At 52.7% G+C, this 15,977-nt stretch overlaps 1 protein-coding gene across 2 annotated transcripts in view; it reads left to right on the top strand.

Moving 5' to 3' along the window:
• The window catches only part of NUCB1 (nucleobindin 1), a 19,851-nt gene extending 5,837 nt beyond the window's left edge, over positions 1-14,014 (top strand). For both annotated transcript variants that reach the window (XM_034637957.1, XM_034637956.1), the window contains 9 exons: positions 4,282-4,385; positions 7,796-7,981; positions 8,224-8,314; positions 11,329-11,387; positions 11,657-11,749; positions 11,834-11,926; positions 12,280-12,450; positions 12,909-13,005; positions 13,116-14,014. In XM_034637957.1, coding sequence (XP_034493848.1) covers positions 4,282-4,385; positions 7,796-7,981; positions 8,224-8,314; positions 11,329-11,387; positions 11,657-11,749; positions 11,834-11,926; positions 12,280-12,450; positions 12,909-13,005; positions 13,116-13,228 — 1,007 coding nt within the window. In that variant the 3' untranslated portion in view covers positions 13,229-14,014. The remainder of the gene's footprint in view (positions 1-4,281; positions 4,386-7,795; positions 7,982-8,223; positions 8,315-11,328; positions 11,388-11,656; positions 11,750-11,833; positions 11,927-12,279; positions 12,451-12,908; positions 13,006-13,115) is intronic.
• Positions 14,015-15,977: the final 1,963 nt, after the last annotated feature.

Raw genomic sequence — 15,977 nt, 5'->3', positions numbered from 1 at the left:
AGGGGGGCCGGGGGGGGGGGGGGGGGGGGGGGTTGTTCCCTACTGGGGACTCTCTCAGGTACCCCTGCCTCAACATTTTAAATGACCATGGCTTTTAAAAATAAAAATTGAGTTGTGCCTGGGTGACTCAGTCAGTTAAGCGTGCCTTCGGGTCAGGTCATGATCCCAGGGTCCTGGGATCGAGTCCCGCATCGGGCTCCCTGCTCAGCGGGGAGTCTGCTTCTCCCTCTGCCTGCCGCTCCCCCTGCTTGTGCGCTCTCTCTCTCTCTCTCTCTGTTAAATAAATAAATAAATAAATAAGATCTTAAAAAAAAAATGCTGACTTCCAGAAAAGTTGCAAGGATAGTACAAAAATCTCCTTAATACCCTTAACCCAGATTGGCCAATTCGCCATTTGCAAGTTCCCTGTAGACTGTATTTCTTTTCGCCAATTCGGTGTGAGTTTTCTCAGAAGGAGGGCATTCTCCTGCATAACCACCATGAAGTTGCAAAGGGTACTCTGTATTTTCCCGTGCCTTGTTATTCTCTGACTCCCCTGCTAGGATGATTCTGATTTGCTGGCATTTATACCTGAGACTATATTTTATAGTCTAATTATTTGGCTGGAAAAAAGGAAAAAACTGTCTCTGGAGGAGAGAGGCAGGTTTCGAGTCCAAGATCCCACCCTATTTCTGACATTCCTAGATAGGGTTTGCCGGAGCGCGTGTCGGGACCACGCTCTTTCTTTTAAATTGCTTTACTGAGATAGAATTCAGATGCCATATAATGGAGCCATGTAATGGGTACAATTCAGTGGTTTTTAGTATATGCACAGGTGTGTACAACCATGACCAGAGTTGATTTTGGAACATTGGACTCACCCCAGAAAGAGACGCTGAACTCTTCAGCTCTCACCCCCCTCCTCTCCCCTACCCAACCCCTGCAACCAGTAACCTACTTCCCGTCTCTCTGGATTTGCCTGCTCTCGGACATTTCAGATAAATGGAATCCTTCCATCGGTGACCTTTTGTGTCTGGCTCCTTTCACTTTGCATAATGTTTTCAAGGTTCATCTGAAGTGTCGTGTGTGTCAGCACCTTTTTAGGACCAGTGATATTCCATCGTAGGGGTGGACCATGTGGGGTTTATCAGTTCATCAGTTGATGGATATCTGGGTTGTTTGAACCGTTTGGCTACTACGGACCATGGTGTTACACTTCCTATAGCCCTGTGGTGTATTCCGGCACCGTGCGTGACCAAACATAAGAACGTGCTTACTCTCGCTCTCTCAAATAAATAAATAAAATCTTAAAGAAAAAAGAGAGAGTGCGCGCGAGCACATGAGTAGGGGGAGGGACAGAGGGAGAGGGAGCAGCAGACTCCCCGCTGAGCGGGCCTTGAGACCATGACCCGAGATGAAGTCAGATGCTTAACTGACTGAGCCAGCCAGGCGCCCCTGTTTTCATTTCTGCCTGACTCCGCTGATCCATTCAGCAAACATGTCTCAGGTCCTGCTGTGTGCCGGGCACCAGGCGGGGGCTGGAGCTCCACGGTGACCAGACAGCCCGCGTGCGCACCCACGCCTTCTCTGCCCTGCTGTTTTAATTCTTACAGCTTTGGAGTCTGACTTGATCTCTAGTAAATTAGACATTCCCTTGTCACTAGTCGGAAAAATGCGTCCTATGAATTGGCTGCTTATCGTGCCCATGGCACTATGCTGGGTGCTTCAACTTTTGTCCCTTTAGCAACACAAAACGTCTCCAGAATCTGGCCACGTGGCACATTCGTTGCTGCCATTTGGGTCCTGCGTGGATCACTGCAGTCACCTCTTCCCCGGGCTCCCTGCTGCCACCCCTGCTTTGTGTCCTATTCCCCGCACCCTTCAAATCACCACAAACTTAGTGCCTTAAACCAACACGCTGATTCCCTCACAGTTGGGAGATCCGAATCTGAAATCAGTTTCGCCCGGCAAAAGTCAGGGTGTTGGTGGGGCTGCGATCTTCCCAGAGGCTCTGGGGGACAGCCTGTTGCCTTGTCTTTTCTGGCTGCTAGAGTGGCATTCCCTGGCGGGTGGCCACTTCTTTTCATCCTCAAAGCTAGCTGCGTAGCCTTTGTGTTCAGGGGTCATGTGGCCTTCTACTGTAGTTGGGTCTCTCTCTGCCTCCCTCTTTTTTTGTTTTTAATTAATTTATTTGAGAGAGCGCGTGCATGTGTGCTTGAGAGCCTGAACAGAGAGGAGGGGCAGAGGAAGAGAGGAGGCCGACTCTGTGCTGAGCATGGAACCCGACGCCGGGCTCGATCTCAGGACCCTGAGATCATGACCTGAGCCGAAATCAAGAGTCGGATGCTTAACCCACTGAGCCACCCAGGCGCCCCTGCCTCCCTCTTAGAGGGACCCTTATGATGACATTGGATCTCCTGAGTAATCTGGGATCATCTCCCCATCTAAAGATTCTTAATTTAATCACATCTGCAATGTCCTTTTTGCCACCTGAGGTCTCCTCATCACAGGTTCCAGGGTTTCAGGGCTTGGGCATCTTGGGGCCCATGACACAGCCCACCACAGCACCCAGTCCATGTCCTGTCCCTCCTCTGCTTAGAACCCACCATGGCTCCCCAGTGCTCGGCAGGCCCAAGTCCACAGTCATCACGGCTGCTCTGCCTGCCCGGCCCCTCCCTTCACATGTACCCTCTCCTGTCAGCAGTTTTAGTAATGCTGGGGTGCAACACGTCTCTGTCACCTCTGGACCTTGGCCCAGGCGCTTCCCTCTGCCTGGGACATTCTCGGGGCTCTTTGCAGGCTGGCTGAGCTTCTGTCTCAGCTCCTACCCTGACGGGGCTGCATGAAGGAGTTTGAGTCCTGGGGGTCCTGTATTCGTCCTCTGTCTCTCTGCTGGGTGCTGGGGGCAAGGGGGGCAGATGCTGCTGCTGTCTGGTTCCCATTGCGTCCCCAGTGCCAGGCACCGCGTCTGGCCCAGGGTAAGGGGCTCAGCACGCATCTGTGGCATAAACGATGCACCATGAAATTTGATCTGTGTCTGTGTCCTGAGTGCCTGTCCCACCTCTGGGCTCAGACCTGCCAGAGCTGCCTCCACGGCGGCACAAGGTCCCTCCCCCCGGGATCCCCCGCCCCCCCAACCGGGAGCCACTGGAGGGCCGGCCTGGGTCTGATTCACATCAGGGGCCCCCAGGAGGCCTTGGAAGATGTGCATTCAGTGAAGGCCTGGCTGTTGAGTGTGTGCTCTCTCGCTTCCTTACTGCTTGGAAACTCCCGGGCAAGGAGGGTGCCATGTGAGCAGGGGCCTGTTCGATGAGGGTCTCTCGTACAAGGAACAACAGAAATGTATTGTCTCACAACCGTGGAGGCCAGAAGTCCAAGATCAAGTTGTGGCGGGATCGGTTCTGGGTCTCTCTCTTTGCCTTGGAGATGGCCAGCCTCCACCTCTTGTCTTCCCCGGGGTGTCCAGATTTTTCCCTTTTAGAAGGAAACCAGCCCTATTGGATTTGGGTCCACCCTGAGACCTCATTTTAACTCAATCACTCTGGGAAGACCCTCTCTGCCGATAAGGTCACGTTCTGAGGTTCTGGGGGCTAGGACTCCAGCAAATGAATTTTGGGGCACATAATTCAACATGTAACAGGGCTTGAGTTTATGTGCTTTGGAGCCCAACGACTGGTTCTAATACTCCCTCTGCCACTTCCTAGATAGTGGTGACTTAGACAAGTCCCTTACCCTCTCTGGACCTCAGTTTTCACATCCATAAAATGGGATAATCATAGGACCTATGTTTTAAGATTTTTGTGAAAAATAAATGCATTAGGGACCACTGGGTGGCTCAGTTGACTAATGCCTGCCTTTGGCTCAGGTCATGAGCCCAGAGTCCTGGGATCGAGTCCTGCATCGGGTCTCTGCTCAGCAGGGAGTCTGCTTCTCCCTCTGCCTACTGCTCCCCCTGCTTGTGTGTGTGTGTGTGTACACGCGCTCTCTCTTTCTCTCTCTCTCACAAATAAATAAACTCTTTAAAAAATGCATGAATATATTTAATGTGTTTAAAGCAGAGCCTGGCATATAGTAGGTGCATAATATGTGTTAATTACCATCATGGTTGTTGTTTTAAGCATCAGAGTCCATTGTGGTATCACCTCCTCCAGGAAGCCCTCCCCGATTGCCCCAGGCCCAATTTAGGCCATCCTGTGGGCTTTCCCAGTGCCCTCTGTGACCTTCTTTAGAGCACATCTAGCCCAGGATAGGGATTTTGAAAGAAAGAACATTCCATGAGTTTAATACTTCCCTCTCCCCCAGATGTACAGTTGGATCACCTGAGCCTCCTGAAGCAGTTTGAGCACCTGGACCCTCAGAATCAGCACACCTTTGAGGCCCGGGACCTGGAGCTGCTGATCCAGACGGTAGCGTGGCTGGGGGGGCGGGGGCGGGGGCGGCGGCTATAGGTAGAGGACGGAAGGAGGCTTTGTGGAAGGGGAGAAGGGAACGGAGCCTGGGACACGCACCCGATCAGTCTGGTGTTCTCTGAGGTCGGTGCCCCGAAGCCTCCCCACATCTCTCTGGGAGAGCGGAGGCGTAGGCAGAACAGGCTGGGCTCCCTTCAGACCTGGTTTCAAATCCCTCCTTGGCTTTGTCCTTCCCATATAGCTTGGGCGGGGCGGGGGGGGGGGGCCGTCCCNNGGGGGGGGCACTGTCCCTTCTGTGTCCTCGTGGGAGGCAGAATCATGCCCCCCTCCTCCCCACCAAAGAGGTCACACCCTGCACATCCTAATCAGTGGGACCTGTGGCTATGTGACCTCACGTGGCGAAAGAGATTTTTGCAGATGTGATGAAGTTGAGGGTCCTGAGCTGGTGACATTACCCTGGGCTATCCAGGGGGCCCTCCCTGTCCTCACAGTGGGAGGTGTCATCACCCTAGGAGGCGGCCGTGTGACCACTGAAGCAAGGGCTCGCCTGCCGCTGCTGGCTTTGCAGGTGGAGGAAGGAGCTGTAAGCGAGGAAGGCAGCTCTAGAAACTAGAAGAGCCAAAGAAAAGGATTGTCCCCAAGTCTGGAGAGGGAACACAGCTCAGCCTCCACTGTAATTTGAGCTCCGTGAAACTAATTTCACATCTCTGGCCTCCATACTGTAAGATGATAAATGTATGGTGTTTTTTCTTTCTTTCTCTCTCCCTTTTCTTTCTTTCTCTCTCCTTTCTTTCTTTTCTTTCTTCCTTCTTTCTTTCCTTCCTTCCTTCCTTCCTTCTTCCTTCCTTCCTTCCTTCCTTCCTTCCTTCCTTCCTTCCTTTCTTTCTTTCTTTTTCTTTTCTTTTCTTTTCTTTTCTTTTCTTTTCTTTTCTTTTCTTTTCTTTTCTTTTCTTTCTTTTCTTTCCTAGGCTCCACACCCAGTTTGGGGCTTGAACTCACAACTTTGAGATCAAGAGTCGCTTGTCTGACAGACTGAGCCAACCAGGCGCCCCCGAATGTGTGTTGTTTTAAGCCACCAAATGTATGATAATTTGTAATAGCAGCCATTGGAGTAATAGAGTCCTTATCTGAGAAGTGGGATCTCCAGCCCAGCCTCATGGCGAAGGCCAAGGGCGGCGGGCCTGGGGAGTGCAAGGGGATACCCAGACCTGCCCCTGCCTCTCCCCTGCTCCCATTCCTTCCACAGGTCCCCAGCACCTCCGGACTGAGCCGGGCCTCCGCCTGGCCTCAGCCCTGCCTTTCTGGCCTACTGGAGCTCCATCTAGTGGCCGTGACGATAATATCAGCCAATCGCGTCTATTCTCGGCATTGGGCTCAGTCCCTGAGGGATGTTTTTGCCACGCATTTCCAGAACATTCTAGAAACTGTCCACTTTTCTCCAGCCCCACTGTCCTTCTCCTAGTTTCGACTCCCATTGTCCCTCATAGTCGCTTCCTCACTGGGCTCCCTGCTTCTGCCTTTAGGAAGAAGCCGGTAGGATTTCTCAACTCCTCACTCGACTTTTGGTGCTGTATAATTCTGTTGTGGGGGATGTCTGTGCGTTGTATGACGTTTAGCCACATCTCTGCTCTCTACCCACTTGATGCCTGTAGACCTGCCTTCGCTGTGACAACCAAAAATGCCCTTAGACATTAACAGTGGTCTCCTGTGGGCCAGTCACCCCAGCTTGAGAACCTCTTCCCCACACAACAGCTGTGTTCATTTCCTATGCTGCCCTGTAACATTACCACAAACTTAGTGGCTTAAAAACACCTTAAAATTATCGTATGGTGTAGACCAGAATCCAAGAAGGGTCTTGTTGGGGCTGTTAGTTTGCTGGGGCTGCCGTAACAGCTTACCACAGACTCAGTGTCCTAAACGTGGGGCGCCTGGCAGGCTTGGTCAGTAGAACGCGTGACTGTTGATCTCGGGGTTGTGAGTTCGAGCCCCATGTTGGGTGTAGAGCTTTCTTAAAAATAAAAAAATAACAAATTTAAATGAAAAAATAAAAACAGAAATGTATTCTCTCATAGTTCTGGAGGCCAGAAGTCCAAAATCAGTATCCCTGTGCCAAAACCAAGGCTTTGGCAGAGCTGTACTCTCTTTAGAAGCTAGAGAGAAAAACCCACCTCTTGCTTCTTCTGGCCTCTGGAGGCTGCCAGCATTCTGCAACTTGTAGACCCATCACTCCAGCCTCTGCCTCCATGGCGTTCTCCCTGTGTCTCTCTGTGTCTTCTCTGTAGCCTTCTTTATTTTATTTTTTAAAGATTTTACTTATTTATTTACTTGAGAGAGAGAGAGCACAAGAGGGGGGAGGGTCAGAGGGAGAGGGAGAAGCAGACTTTCCGCTGAGCAGAGAGCCCAACATGGGGCTCGATCCCAGGACTCTGGGATAGTGACCTGAGCCAAAGGCAGAGGCTTAACTGCCTGAGCCACCCAGGCGCCCCTGTCTGTAGCCTTCTTATAAAGACACCACTCACATGGATTTAGGGCCTACTCTAATCTGGGAGGCCCTCACTGTAACTAAATAAATCTACAAAGATTCTGTTTCCAAATAAGTTCACATTTTGGCGTTTTGGGTAGACATGAATTTTTTCGGGGAGGGGGCGATACTCTTCAACCCAGTGTCGTATTGCTATCTCCAGTTTACAGAGGAGGAAACTGAGGCACAGAGAGGCTAAGTAACTTGCCCAAGGTCGCACAGCCTAGTGGGATTGGTTCACACAGCAGAGCCTGGGTTTGAACTCTGGGCAAAGTAATTAGAGACCCAGCGTTCTTTATCACCTAGCTGTATTCCTTTCCCTATTAAGTCCACCTCGAGTGCTGTTCCTTATTGCTTATTTCTCCAAGATCTTTAGTTTATTTTTAAGTAATCTCTATACCCAGTGTTGGGCTCTAACTCACAACCCTGAGATCAAGAGTCATGCTCCACACACTGAGCCGGCCAGGCGCCCCATTCCTCCAAGATTCTGAGGTCGTGGAGGACTTGAAAGAGGTGGGTTGATGTTCTTCCTGTGTAGGGGTGCTTGGCTGCTTCAGTCGGAAGAGCCTGGGTCATTTCATCTCAGAGGGTCATGAGTTTGACCCACGTTGGGTGTAGAGATTACCTAAATAAATAAACTTTTTAAAAAAGTTGTTACTGTGTAACTGTCCTAATCTCTTTTGAACAAATAGAGAGGGGAGGCTGTGTCATGAGGCAAGAGTGGGTCACAGAGATCAAGAAGTGAGCTCAGGACATGGAACCCAGGACTGGGTGGAGGTTGGGATGGCCCTTGACCAGGTTCAAGGCTGAGGGCCTGGAATTTGGAGGTTGAAATTAGGGCCTGGGTGTGGTGGTGAGATGAGAATGACGGTTTGCCTTTCCCCAGGCCACCCGGGACCTTGCCCAGTATGACGCGGCCCATCATGAAGAGTTCAAACGCTATGAGATGCTCAAGGAACACGAGAGACGCCGTTATCTGGAGTCGCTGGGGGAGGAGCAGCGAAAGGAGGCAGAGAGGAAGCTGGAAGAACAACAGCGCCGGCACCGAGAGCACCCCAAAGTCAACGTACCTGTAAGAACCCCCATTTGTGGCTACCCCCCACTGAGTCCAATTCTCCAAGCGCCACAAAATGAGAAAGTAGCTAAAGAACTACAATTCCCAGCCGACCGTGAGGCCAAAAGTCCTTTTAAATGTCCTCAGCCACCCCAGGGGCTGCTGGGAGTTGTAGTTTTTCTTGCTTGAGGGAAATGATATTTGCGGGATGGGGGGACTCAGACTTCTTGTTCATGAGCCCCTGGCTCTCCCCTCCACAGGGCAGCCAAGCCCAGTTGAAGGAGGTGTGGGAGGAGCTGGATGGATTGGACCCCAACAGGTTTAACCCCAAGACCTTCTTCATACTGCATGGTAAGGTGGGGAGGAGCGCCAAGACCCAGGCTGAACCCTGAGGCTCTGACCTTTCTGGGGCCTGAATACTAAGAAGAGGTGTCCCCATCACAGTGGGGTTTAGGCAGGCCAAAGAGGTCTGAGCCCACCCCTCCTGTTGGTCTAGAAGGCTATACCCTTACCCATGGCTGGGATCTTCCATCGAAGAGCTAGGCCTCTTTTCTGGGATACACCAGATATCTTGGTTCTCAGGACTAGCTGATATCCACTCATTGAGCCATCCAGGCTTGGCTAGACTGGGCCCCCCTCCCACCGCGGCCCAGAAGCCCTGGTCTTCTCCAGGAGCCCTGTTGCCAAGGGTGAACTGCCCGCAAATAAACAGGCTTCCGGAGACTGAGAAGCTACCTTTTCCATGGTGGTTCAGCCACATGTCTCCCTTCATTCCCCTCCTCTCTAGAAACCTAACCCAGGGTTGCCAGGCCCCCTCAGTTGTGCCTAGGACCCTGCCCCAGAAGCTGCAAGCAGTCAGCAGAGTGTAACAGAGCCTGGTTCATTCATTCACTAAACATTTACTAAGCTCCCTCCAAGGTCAAGCTGGACGGAGACTCAGTCACAGAGGACTGACGCCACTGTGAACAAATCAGAGCTGCCCCCCCCCCCCACATAGCCAGCAATCAGGCACACCGGTAACTCTGTATTTCGGTGAATCTAAAAAACCGGGGAGTGTAAGAGAGTCTAGAATTTTTACACAACCTGCCCATTAAACGTACACACCACCAATGACAAGATTCTTCTGGTCTCAGGGATAATAAAATAATGTGGGGGGGGTTACATCTTAACAGTCAATGAAGTGGATTCTATAATAGCGTCTCGGGTAGTGGTAGGAGATAAGTAACATGGAAAAGACGACAGCAGGGTTCAGGGCGTAGAGTGTGTTGTACCCACCAGCCCCATGTGGCTATTGAGCTCCTGAAATGTACCGAGGAACCAAATTCTTTTTTAGTTTGGAGACATGCATTTTATTAAAATTTGTAATTACGGTAAAAAATACACTTAACGTGAGAAGTCCCATCTTCAGCCCCTTTTTAAGTATACGATTCAGGAACGTTAAGGACACCCACGTTGTTGTGCAGTCAACCTCCAGCATTCTTTTCATCCTCTTCCAAACGAAAACTGTTAATCAACAACTCCCCGCTACTCCTCCCCCCAGCCCCTGGCCACCTCTGCTCTGGATCCTGCCTGCATGAATTGCATTATTCTAGCTACTTCATATAAATGGAATCGTACAGGATTTGTCTTGTTTGTTGCTGGCTTACTTCATTTAGCATAATGTCGAGGAACCCAAGTTTTTGTTGTATTTGGCTGTTACTAATTTAAATGTCATGCGTCCCACGTGGCGAGTGCTCCACTGGACAGTACAGCTCTAGAGAGATGACATTTGAACCTAGACTCCAGTGAAGTGAGAGGATGAGCCTTGCAGATATTTGGGGGAAGCGCATTCTAGGTGGAGGGAACAGGGAACACGCAGAGGGGAGGAGTGAACGTGGGTTTCCAAGGTAACAACAGCCGGATTGCTCAGAGCCTTCCAGCCGAGTTAAGGAATTTGGATTTAATCTCTCTGGGATGGGGCCCCACAAGAGGAGAGGCTGTACGGCGTGAGGGCCGAAGCCAGGAGAAGGCCAGAGATGGCGGTGGCTGTGCCCTGGGAAGTAGGGAAGAGTGGTTGGATTCTGGATTTATCTTGAAGGGCAAGCTGCAAGGACTCGCGGATGGACTGGATGAGGATTAGGAGCGAACAAAAGGGTCAAGAGTGACTCCAAGGTATTTGGCCTGAGCAACCGGAAGGATGGAGCGGGAAGAGCAACCATATTTGGCAGGGAAGCTTGGGAACTAGGCCCGTTCGTGTTAAAATGGAGATGTCTGTCAGGCACTTACGTGGCGAGGAGAGTTGGCAGTTGAATATTCAGGTGTGGAGGCAGCTTGTGGATGGCGTTGGAAGCGGAGGGGCTGGAGGAATCCATGTGAAGAGGTTCTAGCCAATCATACTCTTTTTGTAATGATGAAAATATTCTGTGCCACCCAGTATGGCCGCCACCAGCTACGTGTGGCTGTTGAATGCTTGACCTGTAACAAGTGGGACTGAGGAACTGGAATTTTTACCTTAATTGATTTAAGTTTAAATAGCCTGTGTGGCTAGCGGCCACCATGTTGGATTTGAGGATCAAATGGCCTGAGCCCTGGGGCCCACCAATAGGTAGCATTCAGGAGGAAGACAGAGCCAATGAAGGAGAATGAGGGGAATCTGGGAGGAGAAAAAGATGTTCTGGAAGCCAGGGCAGAAAGTCAGGTAAAATGCAGGTTAAAAATTAACCATTGGCAGGGTGCCTGGGTGGCTTGGTCAGTGGAGCATGGAACTCTTGGTCTGGGGCTTGTAACTTTGAGGCCCACATTCCATGTAGAGATTGCTTAAAAATAAAATCTTAAAAAAAAAAATCAACCATTGGATTTGCAAGGTCAAGGTTCCTGGCCATCTCTGGGGGACCAGTGGGGTCCTGATCTGAGTGAGCAGAGGAAGTGGGGACAGCGAGTGTGGCCCGTGCGGCTGAGAAGCCTGGAGCCTCGGAGCCATATAAGCTGGGTGGCAGGTGGAAGTTCCTCTAGCCTGGTTCTGTGGGTGGCGGGGGCCTCTGACAGCCCTGGCTCCTGGGCAGAGGGGTTGATCTGTGCCCAGACCACCAGGTGTTAGGGATCAAGTTGTCCTGCATGACAACCATCCCAAGAATGGCCCTGGTGAAGGCCACCTTCATTTATTCCCTTCTTGGGACCCTGGTTGGTAGGGATCAGTCTGTCCTAGCAATGGGCCAATGGGGCACTGAAGCCTGAAGGGTATCATTGTATTGTTGGAGACCCAAGGATACCTGTCCTCTGATAACAGAGCCCGCATCAGCCCCCAATTTCTTTTCTAGCAGGTTCCTCAGAGACCTGACCCGCCCTGTGCTCAGTCCCCCCAAGATACCTTGTTGTCTCCCCCTCAGATATCAACAGTGATGGGGTCCTGGATGAACAGGAGCTGGAGGCCCTCTTCACCAAAGAGGTGAGCGAGCATCTTGGAAAGCATGGGTGCAGAGGATGCCCACGTCTGCCACATGTCCCCTCAGAGCCCCCTGGATGGGAACTGCAGGGAAACTACAACTCCCAGCAGCCCCTGGGACAAAAAGAGGCTCCCAGGAGTGGCAGGGTGGTCCCAAGGACTTCTGGGAGTTTAAGTTGCCTGGTTGTGTGTGTAAAGAGGCGGAGTAGCCTAGGAGAGAGGTTGCCCTGGACCCTTCACTATGTCCTGCCTCTTGCTTGACTCCGCTACAGCTGGAGAAGGTGTATGACCCAAAGAATGAAGAAGATGACATGCGGGAGATGGAGGAGGAGCGGCTTCGCATGAGGGAGCACGTGATGAAGAATGTGAGAGGGGGGACCGGGATCACGGGGAGAGTGGGGGCAGGGGTGGAGTGAGGCCCAGCTCTGTCACTTACCCTGGCTCCCCAGGTGGACACCAACCAGGACCGCCTCGTGACCCTGGAGGAGTTCCTCGCATCCACGCAGAGGAAGGAATTCGGGGACACCGGGGAGGGCTGGGAGGTGAGGCCATGGAGGATTCCCTGAGTCCTGAATACTGGTCTCCCCCAGCCCTAACCCTTCTTTCAGAGTCGCTGGCCACTTCTCTTACTCTCTGGTTCTCTGCCCCCACCTACCCTGGGTCTCTGCCTCCTTCTGTCTCTGGGTTCTGTCTCCGTCCCCCTCTGGGTCCCTGTTCTCCCCTTTCTCTGGGTCTTCATCACCCTCTTCAGCTTCCACTCACATGTCTTCTGTCCGCACACATGACCCAGGCCTCCCAGCCTTCCCCAGACCTCCTCTGTTAGCGGAGCCCTCCCCAGCGCGGGTGGGCCAAGGCTGACGTCACCCTGCTGAGGGCCCCTGTCCCCACCTCACAGACAGTGGAGATGCACCCTGCCTACACGGAGGATGAACTGAGGCGTTTTGAGGAGGAGCTAGCCGCCCGGGAGGCTGAGCTGAATGCCAAGGCGCAGCGCCTGAGCCAGGAGACGGAGGCCCTAGGGCGTTCTCAGGGCCGCCTGGAGGCCCAGAAGAGAGAGCTACAGCAGGTGACTGGCCAGAGAGGCTGGGCCCATCCTCTGAGTCCCTGGTGGCCTTTGTCCTTGTGTGTTCAGAGGCTGGGAAGGCCTGTGGCCACTGTGTTCATCACTAGTAGATCCTTGGGTGGTGACGGCCATCTTGAGTAAGGGCAGATGTCCCCATCCCTGACAGCTCTTTGGCTGCCATGTTGGATAAGGGCAGTGGGGCTCTAGGCAGGAGGGGGGGAGGCCAAGGATGGAGGAGGAAGTTAGACTCAGCAAGGGTTCAGTGAAGTCTTCCCTGTCCCGAGGTATGACCCAAGCCATAACAGGGGAGGGAAAACTGGATCTTTTTAACTGTTAAGCCCAACTCTCAGAAAAAAACTAAGCCCCATAGGGAAGGGATGGGTTCAGGACCACTTAGCAAGTTGCCATGGAGACTCGCTGTCATCCCCTCTTACCTGTCCCATCTCCGCCTCCTGCTCTAGGCCGTTCTGCAAATGGAACAAAGAAAGCAGCAGCAGCAAGGCCAGAACAACCCAGCCCCTGGCCCTGAGGGACAGCTCCAGTTCCACCCAGACACAGGTGCTCTGGGCCCTGGGCACCCAGGGGAGGGAGCTGGTGGCCGACTCCTGGGTCCGAGGGAGGAAGAAGCTGGGATGCCTAGTGCTATCATTTCCTCCCTCCATTTCCAGATGATGCGCCTGTCCCAGCTCCAGCTGGTGACCAGAAGGACGTAGACCCTTCAGAAAAGAAGGTTCCTGATCAGCCCCCTGAGCTGCCCCAGTCGGATACCCAACACCTGTGATCCTCCTGGGACCCCCCACCCCCACACTCTGGGTTCCTACGGAGGCAGCTGATGGGAGGGTGATGAGGAGTTGACACCCACCTCCTCTGGGGGTCAGCGACTTGTGTGGCCGCCTGGGGGAGGGGAGGGCCGGGTGGCTCTTCACACGTTGCTGCCTGAGGCCTGCATCTGCCACCTCAGCTTCCACAGCCTCCCAGTCTGTGGTCCCTTCTTTCCGAGCCCCTCCAACGGACTGCCTTCTCGAGTCTAGTTGGGCCCTCACTGGGTCACCCTGACTTAGGGAAGTCTGCTCCCTCCCGAGAAGGGGCTCCCTCGTGCCTGCCTTCTTAGATGGTTTGGCCTTAGCTGCCCGGCTGCCCGGCTACTGTGGCGTCCTGCATCCATTCCCAAAGCTGCTGGAATTCTGCCTGCTTCCCGGCTTCTGTCAGTTGATGAGGCTTGGGTGGTCCCTCGAGAGGACCACCAATGCCTCAAGGACAGGGTCTTCCCCATTGCTGGCTGTGAGGGACAGCAGAGTCAGCATAGTTGAGTAGCGCTGATCCCAGGAACCCAGACTCTCCCTGACCCCTGGCTTCCAGCTGCCTCGGCCTCTGCCCTGACTGCCCGGCTCCTTGCCCCTTCCCCACACAGACCCAGAAGGGTCCCGGAGCCAACCCTGCCCCAGGATCAGGTTCCAGCCCGTCAGCCCCACGTGGGAGGCGCCGCCCCACTTTCTGGCCTTCTCTCACACAGCTCCGAGTTCTTCTCTGTATTCCAGTTCCATCCAAATACACTTTCTGGAACAATCCTTGCCTCTTTTTCTTTGTATATACTGTTCCCTCCTAAACTTCATCCTCAACCCCCCTGCTAAAGTCTTCCTCATTCTGTAAAATTCAATTCAAGCGTAATATCTGAGAGGTTCCATCCTGGCAATTATTTGTCCTCTCCTGATAAGTCTGCTGTGTACACACACACACACACACACACACACACACACACACACACACACGGACCCTCCAGCAGGATCCCAGCCACAAGGATAGAAAGGTTTAGTAAAGAAAAAGAAGTATTACCTCCCAACACAAGACATCCCAAGGTAGGGTGATTCCAGGGAACCACTTTCTCCCATATCCCTAGTTCTAGCTTCTCCCCAGAGTGGCTGCAGCTGCTCCAGATGTCACACCTCTATACCAACAGCTGATGAAGAAAATCGGCAGAGGCAACAAATCAGAGCCTCCTCCTACCCCTCCCCACCAGAGCCTGTTCACCAACACACCACTGGGCAGGGGGTCTGTCTAGTTTGGTGCCCACAAAAAGCAAGTGGCCAGGTGTGCACTTGGCCGCCAAGGCAGCCGAAGTGGTAGCCTGTGGCCCAGAGCCCCGCGTCCACTTTCAGAGGCCCCCGGGGCTGCAGGCAAGGGCTCTGGCAGCACGGAGTAAGGCATCAAGGGAAGGTCTTGGTCAAGTATGACTGCAAGGAGCTACAGAAGCACTTCAGCCTGGAGCAGTGGATCCTGGAGCAGCTCTCTCCCAGAAAGAGGAAATCTTGGAGTTGGAGATGAATGTGGAGGGATGGGTCAAGGAGCTGCTGGTTGACTGGTACAAAACCACTGAGGCTTTTATTTCTGGCCTCTGGATAAGATCTGGGGCATGCAGGAGCTGAAGACACCCCAGAAGAAGTAAGAGTCCTTGCCCCAGAGGACAATCACTGCCCCCCAACCTCATAGGAACAGCAATATGGGCGCGGGAGATGTCCACACTCTAATCACCAGAATTTGTGACTACGCGACCTCACAGGTTGTGTCTCTTTCGCCCACTAGAGGGCGGCAGAGAGCAGAGCTGCATCCCTGGGCGTCCAGCACCACTCTGCACAGGAACAGGTCAAAAGTAAAAATGTTTACGCAGTGAATATGTGAGTCATGCGAATGGTGGGTGCAGAAACGAGAAGCTGCCCAAATTAGATCGTTGTCCCTGCTGCTCCTGCTGAAAACCATTGGGTGGCCTCTCCAAACCCTTCCTGACTCCTCCCCTGCCTGCCTCCCCAGCCCCAACTTCCATCGTACTGGCCCGCCATCTTTTTCCTTCAACCATGCTGGCCTGTTTTCAGTTCTTAGAACATAACTAAGCCCTGAGAGCTGATAGGAGGGCAGAGAAAGTGTCTGTCTCATTTCTCATCTGTCCTCGGAACCTAGAACCAATTGGATGCTCAGTAAATATTGTGTTCCATCTGGGAGGACTATCTGTGGAATGACCTTGGAGGCTCTTTCTGGAATTCCGGGCTAGGGGCTGGCCGGCACAGGATCTTCTCCTCTTGCCATGATTTCAATGTCCTCCAAGGTCTGCACACAATGTTGCCTGCCAGTCCTGGAAAGTGCTGGTGCCCATGCTCAGACTGGATTTGCCATACTTCCAACACCATTGTTTTCTTGTCTTCATAAGGAGAGTAAGAGTTAGGAAGTGGGTGTCTTCCTCGGGTTACAGACCCACACTGTGGCCACCTGAGCCCAGCCAAGCAGCCCTCGCCAGAAGACATCAAGAAAATGGGCCCTTGTCTATTCGCTGATGCTCTGCCTTTAAGTTCTACATTGTCTTCTGCCCTCTGTCAATCCCTTGGCTCTCACTCCAGGTCCCAGAAACACTATCCTGTGCTTAACGCTCGCGGTTCACCTCCATTTCAGTGTCAGACCTTCAGCAATTTTCCTAACTTGATTATGAATGAAATTAAACACAGCCAACACAGTTCCGAGTGTGTACTATATCCCAGTGATGT

Source organism: Ailuropoda melanoleuca, chromosome 12, assembly GCF_002007445.2.
Source record: "Ailuropoda melanoleuca isolate Jingjing chromosome 12, ASM200744v2, whole genome shotgun sequence".
In the NCBI taxonomy this organism is placed as follows: Eukaryota; Metazoa; Chordata; class Mammalia; order Carnivora; family Ursidae; genus Ailuropoda; species Ailuropoda melanoleuca.
This window is presented reverse-complemented; position numbering and strand designations above follow the sequence as displayed.